This window comes from Petaurus breviceps, unplaced genomic scaffold, assembly GCF_028583685.1.
Source record: "Petaurus breviceps papuanus isolate PSGF00001 unplaced genomic scaffold, PetGlider_PUasm1.0 90702, whole genome shotgun sequence".
NCBI lineage: Eukaryota > Metazoa > Chordata > Mammalia > Diprotodontia > Petauridae > Petaurus > Petaurus breviceps.
Window position 1 is genome coordinate 5,479,912 of NW_027187317.1, and position 16,382 is coordinate 5,496,293.

General features: G+C 34.0%; 1 protein-coding gene across 6 annotated transcripts in view; it reads left to right on the forward strand.

Moving 5' to 3' along the window:
- The window catches only part of GPATCH2 (G-patch domain containing 2), a 258,389-nt gene that overhangs the window by 19,571 nt on the left and 222,436 nt on the right, over positions 1–16,382 (forward strand). For all 6 annotated transcript variants that reach the window (XM_069066026.1, XM_069066021.1, XM_069066020.1 and 3 more), the window contains one exon: positions 14,211–14,272. In XM_069066026.1, coding sequence (XP_068922127.1) covers positions 14,211–14,272 — 62 coding nt within the window. The remainder of the gene's footprint in view (positions 1–14,210; positions 14,273–16,382) is intronic.

The window sequence follows — 16,382 nt, forward strand, 5'->3', positions numbered from 1 at the left end:
TAGTAGTTGATCTCTGAAGCTATTAATAACGTTAACTTCTCTTTCTTGTGTACTCTATCTTTTCTTGGCTTTAGTGACATGTCTATCTCCCACTTTTCTCCTTACTGATCTGACCAGTCTTTCTCAGTATTCTTTTCTAGCTCTTCATCCATTTCTTATCCCTTTACTTGTGGGTGTCACCCAGGCTTTGTGTTAGGCCATCTCCTTTTTCTCTTTACTCTTTTGGTGATCTGCTCTTCTCTAATGGACAGTTTGTATTTCTACACAGATGACTCCCAAATTTACATATCCAACCTGAATCTCTCTTCTGAGCTTGTATACCATTTTGCCAGTTGCTAAATGTTTTTTAATAAAATGCTCATTATTCCCCAAATGAATATGACTTATCTTGCCACAATCAAACCCACTCTTTCTTCAAACTCTCCAAGAGGATACTATTGTTTTAAAAATTACTTAGATTTACTTATAAGAATAATAAATATTTAACACCCCTCAAAACTTAATCCATTGTTTATGCTATGGTTGAGAGGAACACATCATTTAAAGCTAGTCCCTCATGATATGCCTAGCTTGAGCCCAACACAGAAGGGAAATGCTGTGTGGTGAGAGGGATCCTGCAGGCAAAGCTTAGTACAAGAACAGCCCTCTAGTTAGCTGCAGAGTTTGGTTCAAGGATAGGGTCACCCAACTTAGGTACTGAGATGGATGAGATAATCAAATCAGGTATAATTCTGAATATCATCAGGAAATAACATGATTTGAGAAATGCCTTTAGGATAATGACTACATAACAAGTCAAGGTAAAGCTGAGGGGGAAAAAAGGTCCTGGTCATAAGACCTGTGGGAGAGCCTGGAAGAAATGAAATAAGAGACCCAGAATGGAAAAACTGGAGAGGAAAGAATGGCAAGGAAAATTGACACCTGAGAAAAGATGGAGCAAAACCTCACCTAAAAAACTGTATATCCTGAAAATTAGAATGAGTCACACAGAAAATGATTCAATGGGAAAATAAAACCAAAAGAAAAAAATAGAAAAATGTATTAGAAATATAATAACAAAAGCAACTGATGTAGAAAACAGGCCAAAGAAGGGAGAATTATTGAATCTAAAAATTATTGGGCTATATGAAAATTTTTCTTAAGTATGAATAACATATTTCAAGAAATGGTGAGTGAACGCTCAGAAATCAGACCCAATGGGCAAAGTGAAAATATTAGGAATCTGCTAATGACCTCTGAAAAGAAACCTCAGAATGAGAAGTCCAAATAATGCTGTAGCCGAAATCCAGAGGTTCCAAGTTAAACAGAGAGTACACCAGGCAGCTAAAAAAGGAGCTCAGGTACCAAAAGAGCCATAATAATACAAGACTTAGCAGATGCCGAGATAAAGGAGCACAGTGCTTGGAATGTGAGATCCTAAAAAATTGTTTTTGATATTGTCTTTCTAATATGTGTTTTTCTTTTTCTCCTTTTTGGTTTTATTTTCTCATTGAGTTATTTTCTGTGTGACTCAAGTTTCAAGACATTTGGTTTTTAGGTTTTTCTCTGTGTCAAAGGTGTTAAAGATAAAGGCTTACCACCAGTGATAATGTATCTACCAAAATTAAATATAATCCTATGAGGATGGGGGAGGGAGAGAATGAGTTTTTAATAAAGTAAAAAATATCCAAGCATTCATGATGAAAAGGCCATAACTTAGCAGATATTTTGAAATGGAAACAATCGACATTTATACCTAGGAAGATATACACATTACATTGAGAGTTCATGTGTTTGGGTTCTTCCTATATTAATACGGGAATAAGAATCATACATCATTAGAATTCTGATATCTTTAAAGGTTATAGAGAAAGGTAAAAGTGACAGTCTGTAGATGGTGTTCTTCTGTTTTAATTGAGGAAGACAAAAATGGGATGGGTAGAGTCCTAGACTGGAGAAGGAAGAAAGAAGGGGAGAAAATAACTATTGCATAATAGAAGTCCATAAAATATATATTCATGGAGGAATAGATGGGAAGAGTGGGCATCCCATGAACCTCACTTTCACTGGAATAATAAAGGAAGATTGAACACAGTGTCTTTGTTTCTCTCTCTCACTATGTCTTTTACTCTGGCTATGTCCCCTCCCCTGTGTCCCTGTCTTTGTGTCTCTTCTGTCTCTCACACACATTTCCTTGCAGAAATATATTAAACTCAAAATGGAAGTTGGAGATGACAAGGACAAGAGTGGAGATAGAGAGGGATCTAAGAAGGAGGCAAGGAGAATTATAGGAATACTTATAAGCAAAACAAAACTTGAATGTTATGGGGAGAAGCATGAAGTGGCATTTAAAAGGAAAGGAAGAAAATAAAAACATGGAATTGGGATGGGTGAAGTGGAAGAAAAGAGCTTCAACAAAGAGGGAATAGGTTATTTCACTTAGAAGAACACAGATTACCTCTATTTTACTGCCTTCTTGTTTGTGAAGTTGGAGGTAGGGGGAGGGCATGGGAATCAATGAGAAGGAAAAATACAGGAAGACAGGATGGATACCATGAACATTCATTATTGTGAATATGAATGGAATAGATTCACCCATAAACAAAAGAGCAGAAAGGGTTAGAAAAAAGAATCCAATACTATGTTATATATAAGAAATACACTTGAAACACAAATATATGCTAAGGTCCTTGAGATCAGAGACTATCTTTTACTTTCTTTTTATCCCTGGTGGTTAGCATAGTGTTTGACACATAATAAGCCCTTAATTAATGTTTATTGACTAGATGATTTAAAAGAAAAGTTAATTGACTTAGAAGGAAAAATAGATAGTAAAACTATAAGAGTGGAGTCAACCTTTCTGAACTAGACAAATCTAACCAAAAGAACCAAGAAAGAAATTAAGGACCTCAATAGAACTTAAGAAAAGTTATAGCAGACCGATATCTGGTCATTACTGAATGAGGGGAGAAAAGGATTTTTATACCTCTCATCTATACATGGCACCTTTATAGAGTATAAATTAGAGCATAAAGGCCTCACCAAAAATATAGAAAAGAAGAAATATTAAGCACATAATTTGCTGATCATAGTACCTTAAAATTATATTCAATAAAGGTCTCTTATAGAATGTGGGAATATCCATAGTCATTGACTGAAATACTTCATAGTAATTATTTACATTAGTATACCTCATTTACAAAACACTTTACTAGTTTCCTTTCTGATGTAGCCTGATTCCATTTTTCTTAACAGAAGTCATCACATCGTTATTACCTCAAGATGAAATTCTAATGACCCTTCCAAACATAGGTCAGTTATTTATATGTATAATTTATATTTATTACATGTATACATATATGTTATATATGTATATATACAAATGTTTATACAACAAATTCACAACTTGCATTATTAAAAAAACAACAACCTATTTCTATGGTTATAAGGCATATTTACTGAGGAGCTAAGAGGCTATGCCACATAGTCCCTAGTGCATAAAGAGCAATTCATCAAATTAAATATTATTGAATAAGTCACCCCAGAATACCATAACATTTTTCTCTTTTATTATCACAAAGTCTTTAGTTTAGCTCTTCCAACTTATTCATGTATTGAGATATATGAAAGAAGTCCAAATAGTGAAAACACTTAAGTGACGTCTTCCAAGAGGAGAGTTCATTTTTGTTATGGTTGTATAATTACTTTATATATATGGATGAAATAAGGATATATGAGTCTATTGAAAAGCATATTAACTACTTCAACTCATGGAAACTTTTCCCAGTGGAAAATGTCTTTTGGGCTCAATAAATGTAAAATTCCTAACGTGGTCAAGGTAAAATAGAAACTAAATATTTTGTGATAGAATTTAGGAGCTAAATAAAAGCACTGGATAACATAGCAACACCTACATATTACCCTTAATGTATACTTATGTCTTGGATGAATGGATGACAGCCAATTAAGAAGTCCAAACAAAACCCCATAAAATGTTAATAACTAAGGCAGCTATATTCCTCATTTTAAATAGGGGGAGGGAAAGAGGAGAACTAACAGGAATTCTGAGAACATATAGTATAGGTTAATACTTTACAGAAATAATCTTGAAACAAACTGACTTCTTTCCCAAAGCCATGATAAAGTTAGACAATAGTTATATGCCACTTGATTTGTTGAATACTATTCCGGACAGTGCCTGTGAAATGTCTAAGATTCAAGAGAAGAATCAATAGATGCCACAGAGGGCCACATACACATGGGCCACAACTCAAGCAATAATATATTAAGAAGGAAGCACCAAACAAATGCCTGTCATGTGTGATGCAAATTTTACAATAAAATGGTGGAAATTGCAACATTAACTGTAAGTTGTAAAAATTTAGCATCTGTAGGATAACCTAGAAAGATACTATCAAGTGGCTAAAATCATACACCGGAAGCTTGCCATCCTATATATGCTACAAAGAAAAGAAATACTGTATTACAAATACAGACCCCCAAAATATCCTTGAGAATTCATCAAATAAGTTGCAATGGACCCAGAACATTCTTATAGAAAGAACTATTGTGTATAGTTGTCCCGACTTACCATTTAACCATAAAAATTTAAGAACAATTTTAATAGATGTGGCCTTATCAACCATTCATATTTTCTAAACTATATTAAATGAAAAACTTTCCAAAAAAAAAAAAAAACCCTTTCATGATATAAGGAAGAAATTAGAACTATTTGGAACAGGATAAAGTGCATGTCATCTCTGTTTTTGTTTGCTGTTTGAATTATTCTGAAGATGTTTTCACTATATCTTAAATATGAGCTGGCATTTTCTATACCTGTATAATCATCTCTATAAGATTAAATATAAAAGATTAATAGTAGGGTAGTCATTCGACTTTGTATTGTTTCTATTTGAACCCCATCAAAAAGGAGAAAAATGAAATAATAGTAGTGATTTTAATCATGATCATATCCTTAAGAAATCCTCTTATCTTAAGACTAGTTAATTATGACTTCAGCCATCCTTTCCTGCCCTATCTCCCCAAACTTCAACTTCACTTATCTTCTGGTTCTGTCTCTACTGCCTTCAAAAATCTTTATCCCTCATTATTTATTTTTTAAATTATCTTTTATTCTCAATTTAATAAGCCAAATAAGATTACCATTTTTGTATTAAAAAGTAATGAAGATCACACACAAAACCACAAATCTAGTATGTACAATTTTTTTTACTAAGTATATGATACTTTCAGTATGTTACTTTTGCATTGACCTAATTTCATTTCCTACTCAACTTCCTGCTATTCACTTTTCTACCTTAAAAAAAATGCTTTGATGATTCTTTTCTTTTTTGACAATACTATTTCTATCCCTTCTCTCCATTCTCCTCACTGGGCAAAAAAGTAAAGAAAACTCTTGTAACAAATATCCATAGTCAAGTAAACCAAATCTACACATTAACCATGTCCAAAATTTGTATGTCTCATTCTGTTCCTTGAGTGTCTATAATCCTTTAAAAACATTCCCTAGTCCCCACCATCCCCTCAAGCTGTCAATCTACAGCTCTCCTTCCTTTTTCAGTTAAATCATTTCCTCTTCCAAACATCCATATTTCAGAGACACTGCCATTTTTCAGTCTCCAAAGTTTTATCAGCATTATTCCCAGCTCCTTCATTTTATACAGTCAGTCATCTACTTAATCTTGTCTTTCTATCTCCACAGCATCTTGCATCCAACTTTTTCTTTCTATTCCTATAGCTACTGCTTTAGGTCAAGTCCTTATCACTTCTTGCCTAGACTATTGCAACAGCTTTCTAATTAGTCTCTCTATAGACTATCCCTCAGCTGCCATCTTCCCCTAGAACTCCCTTTATAGCCTGGGGCCTCCTAATTCTGGAATCTCCCTTGTCCCCATGACCTCAGCCTGGAACCTTCCTCTGCCATGCTGTCCTCCTCCTCCTATTGGTGAGTTCTTCCCATGGACTCCATCTTGGTGAAGTTCCAAGGTCAGTCTACTTTCATTATCCTCCTCATTCTACTTCTGACTTTCTGGACTTTGACACCATGCCTCTGCATGACAACCTTCCTCTCCTTATCCCTGCTTTCTAGCCCCCTTTTTGTGTTTTGACCTCTGCCATTAGAATGCAAGCTCCCTGAAGACAGGGACTCTTTCTTTTTGCTTGTATTTATATCTTCAGTGCTTAGCATAGTGCCAGATTCATAGAAAGTACTTAACAAATATTTATTGCCTTGCCTATCTTAGGTCTTTCCCCACTATACTCTGCTGGCAAAGTGATTTTCTTTAAGGTTCCTTAACTCCAGTGACTCCCTTTTGCTATATAAACTTCTCTACTAAGTTTTAACCCTTTCACAAGTTGACCCTGACTTGTTTTTTTCAGCCTCGTTGAATATTGCTTCCTTTCTGAATTTTGCAACCCAGCCCAACTGGCCTTCTCTCTGTTATTGTGGACCACCTTGTATCTCTTTTATCTGTGCCTTTTTCCTTTCTCACTTATGAATGTTTTCTTTCTCACCTATACCTCATGGAATTCCTTTCTTTGGAGACATAGCTTTCAATTCCCCCAATTGAAAGTACCCTCCTTTTCAGACTACCTCTTACTCAATTCTTTTCTATTTATTTATATCTCCTCTTTATTCTGTGTAGTTTGTCTTGAACACCTTATGACTAGGGATTATTTTGTTATTTGTATTCCCCAGCATTTGACACATAGTAAGCACTTAATAACTGCTTATTAATTGACTTAACAGCCAGTGCTGGATGTAAAAGAAGAAAGCTTTAGCAACTTTACTGCAAGAAAAATACTGAAGACCTAGGTAGACTCAACCTGGTAGATAGAATTATAAGTTAGAAGCTTACTATTTTTCATAAACTAATAGTTGATTAATTCCTGTGTGATAATTACAGAGCTCAAAATATTATTGAGAATTCAACCAATAAACTTTATTCAAAACAGAATTTTGTCACAAACAAAACTTATTCATAATCACCCGAATATCATTAATCAACAGAAGAACAATGTTTTTAAATAGATTTGCCAAAATCTCCAGCTATGCAGAATAAAAGGTTTTCAAAATAAGGAAACCTAGTAGAAGAAATCAAAACTCTATGGTAATGATATGAAGTACAGTAAATCGTCACACACTTCATATCTACTACTAGAATTGTCCTGAAGGTACCTTCATTTAGTCCACAAACCGAGTTTTCATTATTATAGAATTACCTTATCTTCCTGTGCAATAAGCCACATAATGTTAAATGCAAAAACAAAAACAAAAAGGATAGTGACTTGTACCAAAAGCATTTCTATTTGAACTACATTGAAAAAATATGAGGATAATCTAGTTTCCATTTATATAGAACTTTAAGATTGACCAAACCTTTTGCACACATTGTCATCTGAGTCTCAGTTACCTTGGAATCATTGTTACTGTTCTCTCTCCCTCATCCTTCCCACCCCCATACAATTTGTTACCATCTTTTCTGTTCTAGGATTACACGTCTAATGCCATATTATATTTCTAGGCTCACTACCTTAGTTCAAACCTTCATCTTATCTCACCTAGATCATTGCAGTAGCTTGCTAATTGTTTTCCCTGCTTCCATCTGACCCCTCTTCAGTCTGTTTTCTTCAAAACTACCAAAATAATCTTGCCTTGATACATACAGTTCTGACCATATTACTATCCTACTCAAATATTTTAGCAACTTTCTGTTACCTCTAACAGAAGTGTACATTCCTCTGCTTGGTATTTAGGACCTTTCACAACCTGGCTCCAGCCTTTCTCTCCAGCCTTATTTCAGATTATTCCCCTTCATGTATTCTGTGATATTGACCTTCTAGCTATTCCTTTGATTCCTTATACATGTGTCATATCTATACTTGCCTCTTCCCCCATTCCTAGAACGTATTCCTCACCTCAGGATTTGAGGTGAATGAACTTGAACTTAGAATAACTTAAACTTGCTTCAAGTTGCAGCTTGAGTATCATCTTCAGCTTGAAGCCTTTCTTTTCCTAGTTGTTGGTATTCTCAGTCTTCAAATCATCTTATATTAACTTATCTGTGTATATGTTGTGTCCCCCCACCCCAACGTAATGGAATATTTTTCACTGTGTCCCCCAATTCCTCGAATTTTGCCTTGCATATAGTAAGTAGTTACATAATTGATGATGAATGAATTGAATGATTTAAAATTAGAACTACTATTAGAAATTTAATATTTTCCCACTATATCATTTATATGAAGTCACAGCAATTATACCCAAAAGTCATGACTACATGATATAACCAATCATTTTTAATCCATCTAAATTTTAATGTAATAATCTTTGATTGATGAAAAAAAGTACAAAGACTGTCAACTTTTGATTATTCATTGTTTTACTTCTCACCATATGGATTTAAAAGCCTCATATTTTTCTTTTTCTTACCTTTTTGTTTCTTAGATTGCCAGGGTCAGTCGAGGTGAAGGAGAAAGTTTATGAAACTAGTCATTCAAAGGGTTTCTTAAGTGCCCCTTTAGTTCAAATAACTTACTGTAAGCAACTTTGGCTTTAAAAAAGAAGAAAAAAATATTGAAATACTTGACTTAAATAAAAATAGGAATATTATTTTTTTCCTTTCTAGTACCAAGCAAAGAACCTTGCTCAAAACAGATATTCAATGAATGTTTTAATACAATAGTAAAAGCTGCTCAGGCCTTACAACTATCTTTGTGTCACCTCTGTTCCCACTGAATGAAATGTCTGTAATTTACCAGCCTCCCTAGAAACTAGATAGATTATGTTAAAGCTAAAGTGAACTACCTCCCTTAAACTAATTTCATTGTATGTCATCAAACATGAGAAGGAGGGGAAAAACAAATCTTTTATAGTAGAAATGTATATGTTAAGTACCTTGGAATACTCTAGGTTAAAAAACATCCCCTTTATTTCTTTTTAAATAGTTTTTTTTTTTTGGAGGGGGAGGGCAGGGCAATTGGGGTTAAGTGACTTGCCCAAGGTCATATGTTAATTGTTAAGTGTCTGAGGCTGGATTTTAACTCAGGTCCTCCTGACTCCAGGGCTGGTGCTCTATTCACTGCGCCACTGTGTTTTATTATCTTTGTCAATCTATAATAAACATTTTCATATGCAAAGGATAGAGAAAAGAGAATTATATATAAAACAATGAATCTCTTATCTATAGCTTATTAAAAGAGAAACTTTTAAAAAGAGTATTCCACCCTGTTCTGAGCAACAAGAGGAAAAAAGCAGTGCCATCAAAATTAAGCTGTCTTCTGTGTATTACAAATGCTACTCTGTGATTGTTTCTTGTTTAAAGTGGGGATGGCGTGACAAAATCATGAGAAGATCTTGTGAGTCATCTTTCTCTTGAGTATAACCCAAAGCTAAAATAGAAGAAAGACCAACGTCCGGGTGGATATATTTAAGAATTGAGCCTGTAATTTCTAAATCCATTTTTATGTGTGTCAACAGTTGATGGGGGAGAACAGAGCTGGGATATAGTTAGTGTTAAACTACTTCTAAATAATAAACAGTGTCTAAGCAAGGGAATATCAAATTCAGGGGGCAATAGACACCTCATTCAGTGTTCTTAAGGAGCAAGGATTTGAAACTTAGCTGTACCTAATTCCTACCTAATATCCCTGAAGTCCTAGGAGCTTAGTTTCAGTTTGTGGAAACAAAATCTTGTCTATTTCATAAGGAATAGATTCAATTTTTTTTTTGCCTTTTTTTTTTGGAGGGCAATTGGGGTTAAGTGACTTGCCCAAGATCACACGGCTAGTTTTTGTGTTAAGTGTCTGAGGCAGGATTTGAACTCAGGTCCTCCTGAATCCAGGGCTGGTGCTCTATTCACTCTACCACCTAGCTGCCCCAAGATTCAATTCTTTTTTTTTTCTTTTTTTTATTAAGCAATCGGGGTTAAGTAACTTGCTCAAGGTTACACGGCCAATTATTTCTGGGTGTGGTGCTGAGTATCTGAGCCCAGATTTGATCCAGGTCATCCTGACACTGGAGCCAGTGCTCTTACTCGCTGAGCCACCTGGCCGCCCCTAAGCAATTGGGGTTAAGTAACTTGCTCAAGGTTACAAGGCCAGATGTTTCTGGGTGGGTGCTAAGTGTCTGAGCCCGGGATTCGATCTCCAGGTCTTCTCAACACTGGAGCCGGTGCTCTTACTCGCTGTGCTACCTGGCCGCCCCTCAAGATTCAATTCTTCTAATAATGGTCAAAGCATCATTTTGGTAAACATTTATAAGCACCTATGGAGCCGAAGTGTAAATAGAGAACTAGCTTTGAATTGAAGAAGTTTGGGGTTCAAGTCTTCCTTCTGACATGGTTTTTGTGATTCTGGGCAGCTCCCTTGGCCACTCTGTTAAGAGTATAAGATTCAGAGCAGATACTTAACAGCATTGATACAAGGATTATGATCTTCATAGAACTGAATCAGTGTAACCCTAATACTGTAAGTGCTGCAAATATACAAAATAAGTAGAAGTCTCAAAGGAAAGTCTTGGAATACATATCCTGGAAACACCCCAGGATGGTAAGGGATCTTAATTCTCACATAGAAGAATCAAGCAACTATCACAGAGAAAATGAGAGAAGTGGCACATGGAAAAATTGAAGGGCAGGTTTTAAAAATGAAAGTTGGTTACGTATTTTGATGTTCATAAATTTAGGGCTAAAATGGTGGTTATATAATCCAACACCCTCATTTTGTAGATGAAGTGATAACCTGAAGAGTTTCAGGACTTTGTGCAAAGTCACACATGTAAATAGTGGAGATAGAATTTGAGCCCATTGTCCTCTGACTCCAGATCCACTACTCTTTCCATTGTAACATGCTGTCTCCTATTGATGCATTGGGTTTTTTGGTTTGGTTTCGTTTTGATACAAAAGATATTTGAACTTCATTCTACAATACATTCTCTAGAAAGTTAAGCAAACTGCCAGATACTGATTGTGACCAATGTCCAATTACTTCCTACTTTTGTATGATATCAATTGTTATTAGAAAGGGAGAATGTATCTTTAATTTGCCTAGTATTTTGTCAACGTTAACTATTGTATTTGAACTGAGTTGTGTTGCTTATCTGTACTGGCTTTATTTGCATTGTTGTACTTATTGTTTATTTTGTTCTTTTGTTTTACTTCATTCTGTGTCCCTTCTGTCAAGTCTGCCTGTTTTTCTCTGATGTCTTCATTTTTTCACAATGCAATAATATTTCTTTACATTTATTTATCAGTCTATTTATCCATGTTTCAATTGTTGGACTTGTTTTGTTTCAAGCTTTTAGTTCTATAAAGTTCTATAAAACAAAAATATTTTGTAGTTGTATGAGGTTGTATGTATTTTGGTAGGTTAATTACCAGATATTTGATACATTTTGTTATCTTTTTTTTTGAGGGGGGAAGGCAAGGCAGTTGGGGTTAAGTGACTTGCCCACGGTCACACAGCTAGTAAGTGTGATCAGGTGTCTGAGGTCCGATTTGAACTCAGGTCCTCCTTACTCCAGGGCCGGTTCTCTATTCAGTGTGCCACTTAGCTGCCCCTGCATTTTGTTATCTTAAATAGAATTTCTCTTATATTCTCCCTTGCATTTTGCTAATAATATACAGAAAAAATACCTAATGATTTTTGTCGATTAATCTTCTATGTTATTACTTTGCTAAGTTATTGTCTATTTTTTTGGAGAGTGATTCTTAAGAAAGAACATCCTGCTAAAAGCTAGTAGGGAATAGATTGTGTACATACAGGTGCTTAGAGGGAAAAGTAAGGGAGAGTAATTATGTACCTTGTTTGGTCTTAGTGTTACAAAAGGAAGTGAATCTTAATTTAAGTCATCAAGAAAATAAGGGATTTAGAAATATAGAAAGAGGAGAAAGGGTATTTCAAGTGGAATAGTAAGAGCAAAGATACAGAGGTTAAATTAGCATGTAGTATATGTAGTAAAGGGAAGTGTCAGTGCATAAAAGGAAAGGGCTATTGATGCTAAACTGTTGAATCCAAACTTACTGGATCAAAAAATAGAAAAGTATTTGGGATTCTTTAAGTAGAGTAGTGGAGATTAGAGGAGAAAGAAACTGGGGTTAGATCAGAATAGCATGATATTGACCCAGATCTGAAGTTAAGATTAGGATGTTTTAGAAAGAAAAAAAAAACAGTAAAAAATCATTTGGCTTTGTTGACTAGTAGACATGGGTATCTAAATGACGGAAAAGGAGAAGTAAAAAATAATACTATGTTCATGCCATTGACATAATTAATTGGCAAATTGAGGAACGGTCAGTTTGAAAAAAAAAGATTTGCTTTAAAGAGAAGGAAGATATTGATCTCACAGCTAAGATCTTAGTTTTAATGGAGTTCTGCTTAGATACATGGTGGAATAAAGCCAATTTTTGAATTCTAGATGACTGCAAAAAAAAATCAACTTACATAGTTACAGACATGAAAAACACAAGACAATGATTCAGTAGAGCTGTCGTTTTTATCATTGTGAGTACTTGGTCCAGTGCAATTCATAAACCTTCTGTGCCTTAGTTAATGGTTTCATGATATGCCTGTGACCAAAATAATCATCTGATAAACCCAAAATTTTGATTATGAGCCTCTCCAAACTTTCCTAGACTGGTCCTTGTAATGGGCATTATAATTCCTGTAAGAGTTGTAGTAAAAGCCTTTTCGTATCGGTAGCATCATCTAGAACTTGTACTCCACTGAAATAACCTTTGAGACCTCAGGGTTACCTCTGTGCCACATTGAGGAACAGGAGGATTTGGTGGAAACATGATGCTATAGCATGAATAAGGAGTAATATTTATTTTATATTGAATTTTTTTGTGTAGTATTGTCTTTGGTGATTAGTAATCACTGGAGGAACAGTATATTACAATTACTTAATTTGGGCAAGACAATGGTGAAGAAGATATTTCCGTTTTGGAGGGGAAGAATATTCCTATATAGTAATAAATGATATATTTCTAAATTTCATAAATAATTTAAAAGACTAAGTAAAAACAAATTGTAGAAGCCAAATAGCAGCATTTTTTATTCAGCAATTAGTAAGTAGCAGGGTATAATTTGCATCTCTGCTGATTTCAAGTTGTTTCTAAAATTTAGTTTCAATTTTTAAAGAAATTGTAGTAAATTTTTCTAAGCTTAGGTAGAAAGCATGGTATTTTCAAAACTAAGCCTTTGCATAAAAAAATCACCTGTTTTGCCATTGTCATTATTATTATTTGTAAAACTCAGGACTAATTTTAAAATTCTAAATTACAGTAACGAGAAAAATCAAAACATTTTGAAAGCATATTTCTTGAAGGGAAAAGTCTTTTCCCATTCAGAGATAGAACCCACTGTTGACAGATAGCTATAACCTCATCCTGAGCTGTGTTTTAACTAACTTCAACCACACAGGTTGCCCATCTTCTAAAAAAGACCACAACTTCCATTAGCACTAATGGAAATCATTTATGTGCATAAAGAAAGAGTACCTATTGACTTTAATTTATATGTTAAATTTTATTGTCTGTATTCTACTCCATATCAGTTCTACTGTAACTCCAGAACTTATACAGAAGTAATTTGAACCTGTATTTTTCTCCCATCATCATCATATTGGTCGTGTACAATTTTTTCAGGGTGACCTTAGGTTTGATTTAATGGATTTTCATTTTTGTAAACTTTTTTTCTCTAAGTAATAGAAATACAGTGAATTCTTAAGTAATGTATTTTCCAGAATATTTGCAAATGTTGTTATGAAAAGTAATTCCATCTCCAGGCTCTTGTATTTCATGTGCTGAAGAAAGGCTTAGACTGCTTTTGATTGAGATTTTTCCCATTTTATTGAGCAGTGGTGTTCCGGGATCAAGCTGAATTGCACAGCATAAGAAAAGAGCAGTGAGCATTTGATGGAAGCAGATAATAAAATGCATCAATTGTGTCAGCACCTCGTTGCAGTCACATCTGGCTTACTGTCAGGGTCCCATTAGATTCCTGTGGTTTTATGTGCCAAAAATAATATGCTCTGTAGTTAATGGAACCAGGATATTTGCAGTTTGATTAAAAAAAATCATCTTATTTTCTTTCAGATCTTTGTCAGGCTTAAGTTCCATCTGAGCACCGCCTTGTCTCTTTAAAATTTTACGACTGAGAGATCAATTGTTTTTTTGATCCATTTCTCTCCTTTTCCCCCCTTATTACAGTGACTCCAGCAGCCTCAGCAGCACTGATGCTGGTTTGTTCACCAATGATGAGGGAAGACAAGGTACTGAAATGTCATTAATTTTCTCCTCCTTTTGAAAAAAAAAAAGTTGTGTTCATTGCAAGTTATTTTATGAGTTGATGACTTACATAATCCATCTTCCAGTAAACATATTGCTTAGTAGACTTGAGGTTTCATTTCATGGCTAGTCTTTTAGGTGCTCTGAAGGTATCTCCATGTCCTAAAGCAATTAAATCCCTTGATTATCTCCTAAAGCTAGTATGTAAAGCTTATAATATTAGGAAGGATTATCTTTTTTTTTTGAGACTAGTATTCTGAAAGCTTTATGTACCTCAGTCTTTTCAATTTGGTTCCTCTTTTAACAAGTTCACAAGAGAGTGGTTCTCATTCTCTAACTGATTACAATTGTCTTTAAAACTGTTAAGCATTAATATAGTTGGATTTGCAACTCATTTGTCATTTTTATTCAGCTGTGACATTTATTCCTCCTATCCATTTTGTAAGTAATTAAATGATTTTCTTGAATTCAAAACTCTAAACCATGAAACAGAAATAATGTTGTCTATCTCATACTTTTTGCATCTACCTTTTTAAAGAAATTCCTGAAAATATATTTTCCTGAAATGAAATGTTTTTCATTTTAATATAATAATATTTTAAAACTATTCATCTTAATGAGAATATGAAATAATCTAAATCATACATTAGGATATATTTTTTAAATCTCACAAAAATTTTATCTTGTTGAAGTTACATCTAATTAGTCCATCATTACTAGAAAAAACAAGTTTATTTAAAAGAAATTAATTTTAAACATTTTGTGTTTTAAAACAAGTAAACAGTTTAATTATAACTTTAAAAACAAACTGCAAGTGTTACCGTATCACATTAACTTTTTTCCAGCCCATCTATCCCTATGGTGATACATCTGTAGTAAAATGAATGAAATGATCATTAGTTTTATTTCTAGTATAAATTATTTGTTCTACATCAGTAGGCTTATGGCTAATTTCAAAGGTAATTTTAGCCCACTTGTGAAACTCATGAGAACTTTATTTTTAACTTAAACTTTTCAGCAAGAAAGGTAGTAGATTCCAGTAGGTAGGAGGGAACTCTGCCAAGTTTCTTTCCACCTTTACATAAAGATTAACTAAATTATTCCCAAAAGATAACTTTCCCCAGATCAGATCCCTATAAATGTCTTTTTATGTTAATTTTTAAAAATCAGTCTTCCAAATCTTTTAAAGGCTGTTAATCTTTGAGAAGCACAAAATAGTTTAAGAAACTTCTGTCTTTCCATTTTTTTCTGTCACTATGTATTTATTATATTTTCGGTCACGCAGTAAGTATATACTCACTAAAATAATTCTTAGTGACAAAGTGACAAAATGCTTTAAAACTGTAATCAATGATACATAATATTTTAAGTTTACACTCTCAGTTCTTTGAGATGACTGTCTTTTTGTTTTCTTAATTACATGTTAAAACAATTTTTAACATTTATTTCAACATTCATTTTTTCTGATTTGGAACTTCAATTTTTTTTTTCCTCTCTCCCTCCCCACTCCTTGAGAAGACAGGCAAATTGTTATAGATTATACATGCATAGTTATGCTTAATATATTTCTATGTTATCCATGTTGCAAAAGAAAATAGACCAAAAAAACACCATCAACAAGAAAAATAAAGTTAAAAAGTATGCTTTAATCTCCATTCAGACTCACATCATCTCCATTATTTCTCTGGAGGTGGATAGCATTCGTTTTTATCATAAGTCCTTTGGAATTGTCTTGGATCGTTGTATTGCTTAGAATAGCTAAGTCAATCATATTTGATCATCATACAGTATTGCTGTTATTTACAGTGTTCTCCTGGTTCCACTCACTTCACTTTGTATCAGTTCATATAAGTCTTCCCAGGTTTTTTGAAAACATCTTGGTCATCATTTCTCATAGCACAATAGTATTGCTTCACAGTCATACACCACAATATGTTTAGCCATTCCCTCAATTCCCCTTAATTTCCAATTATTTGCCACCACAAAAGCAGCTGCTATAAATATTCTTGTACATATAAGTCAACTTATATGTTCTTGACCAGGAAGGTAACATCACTCATTTGAATTCAGTCTGACACCAGTGTTTTTTTTTCA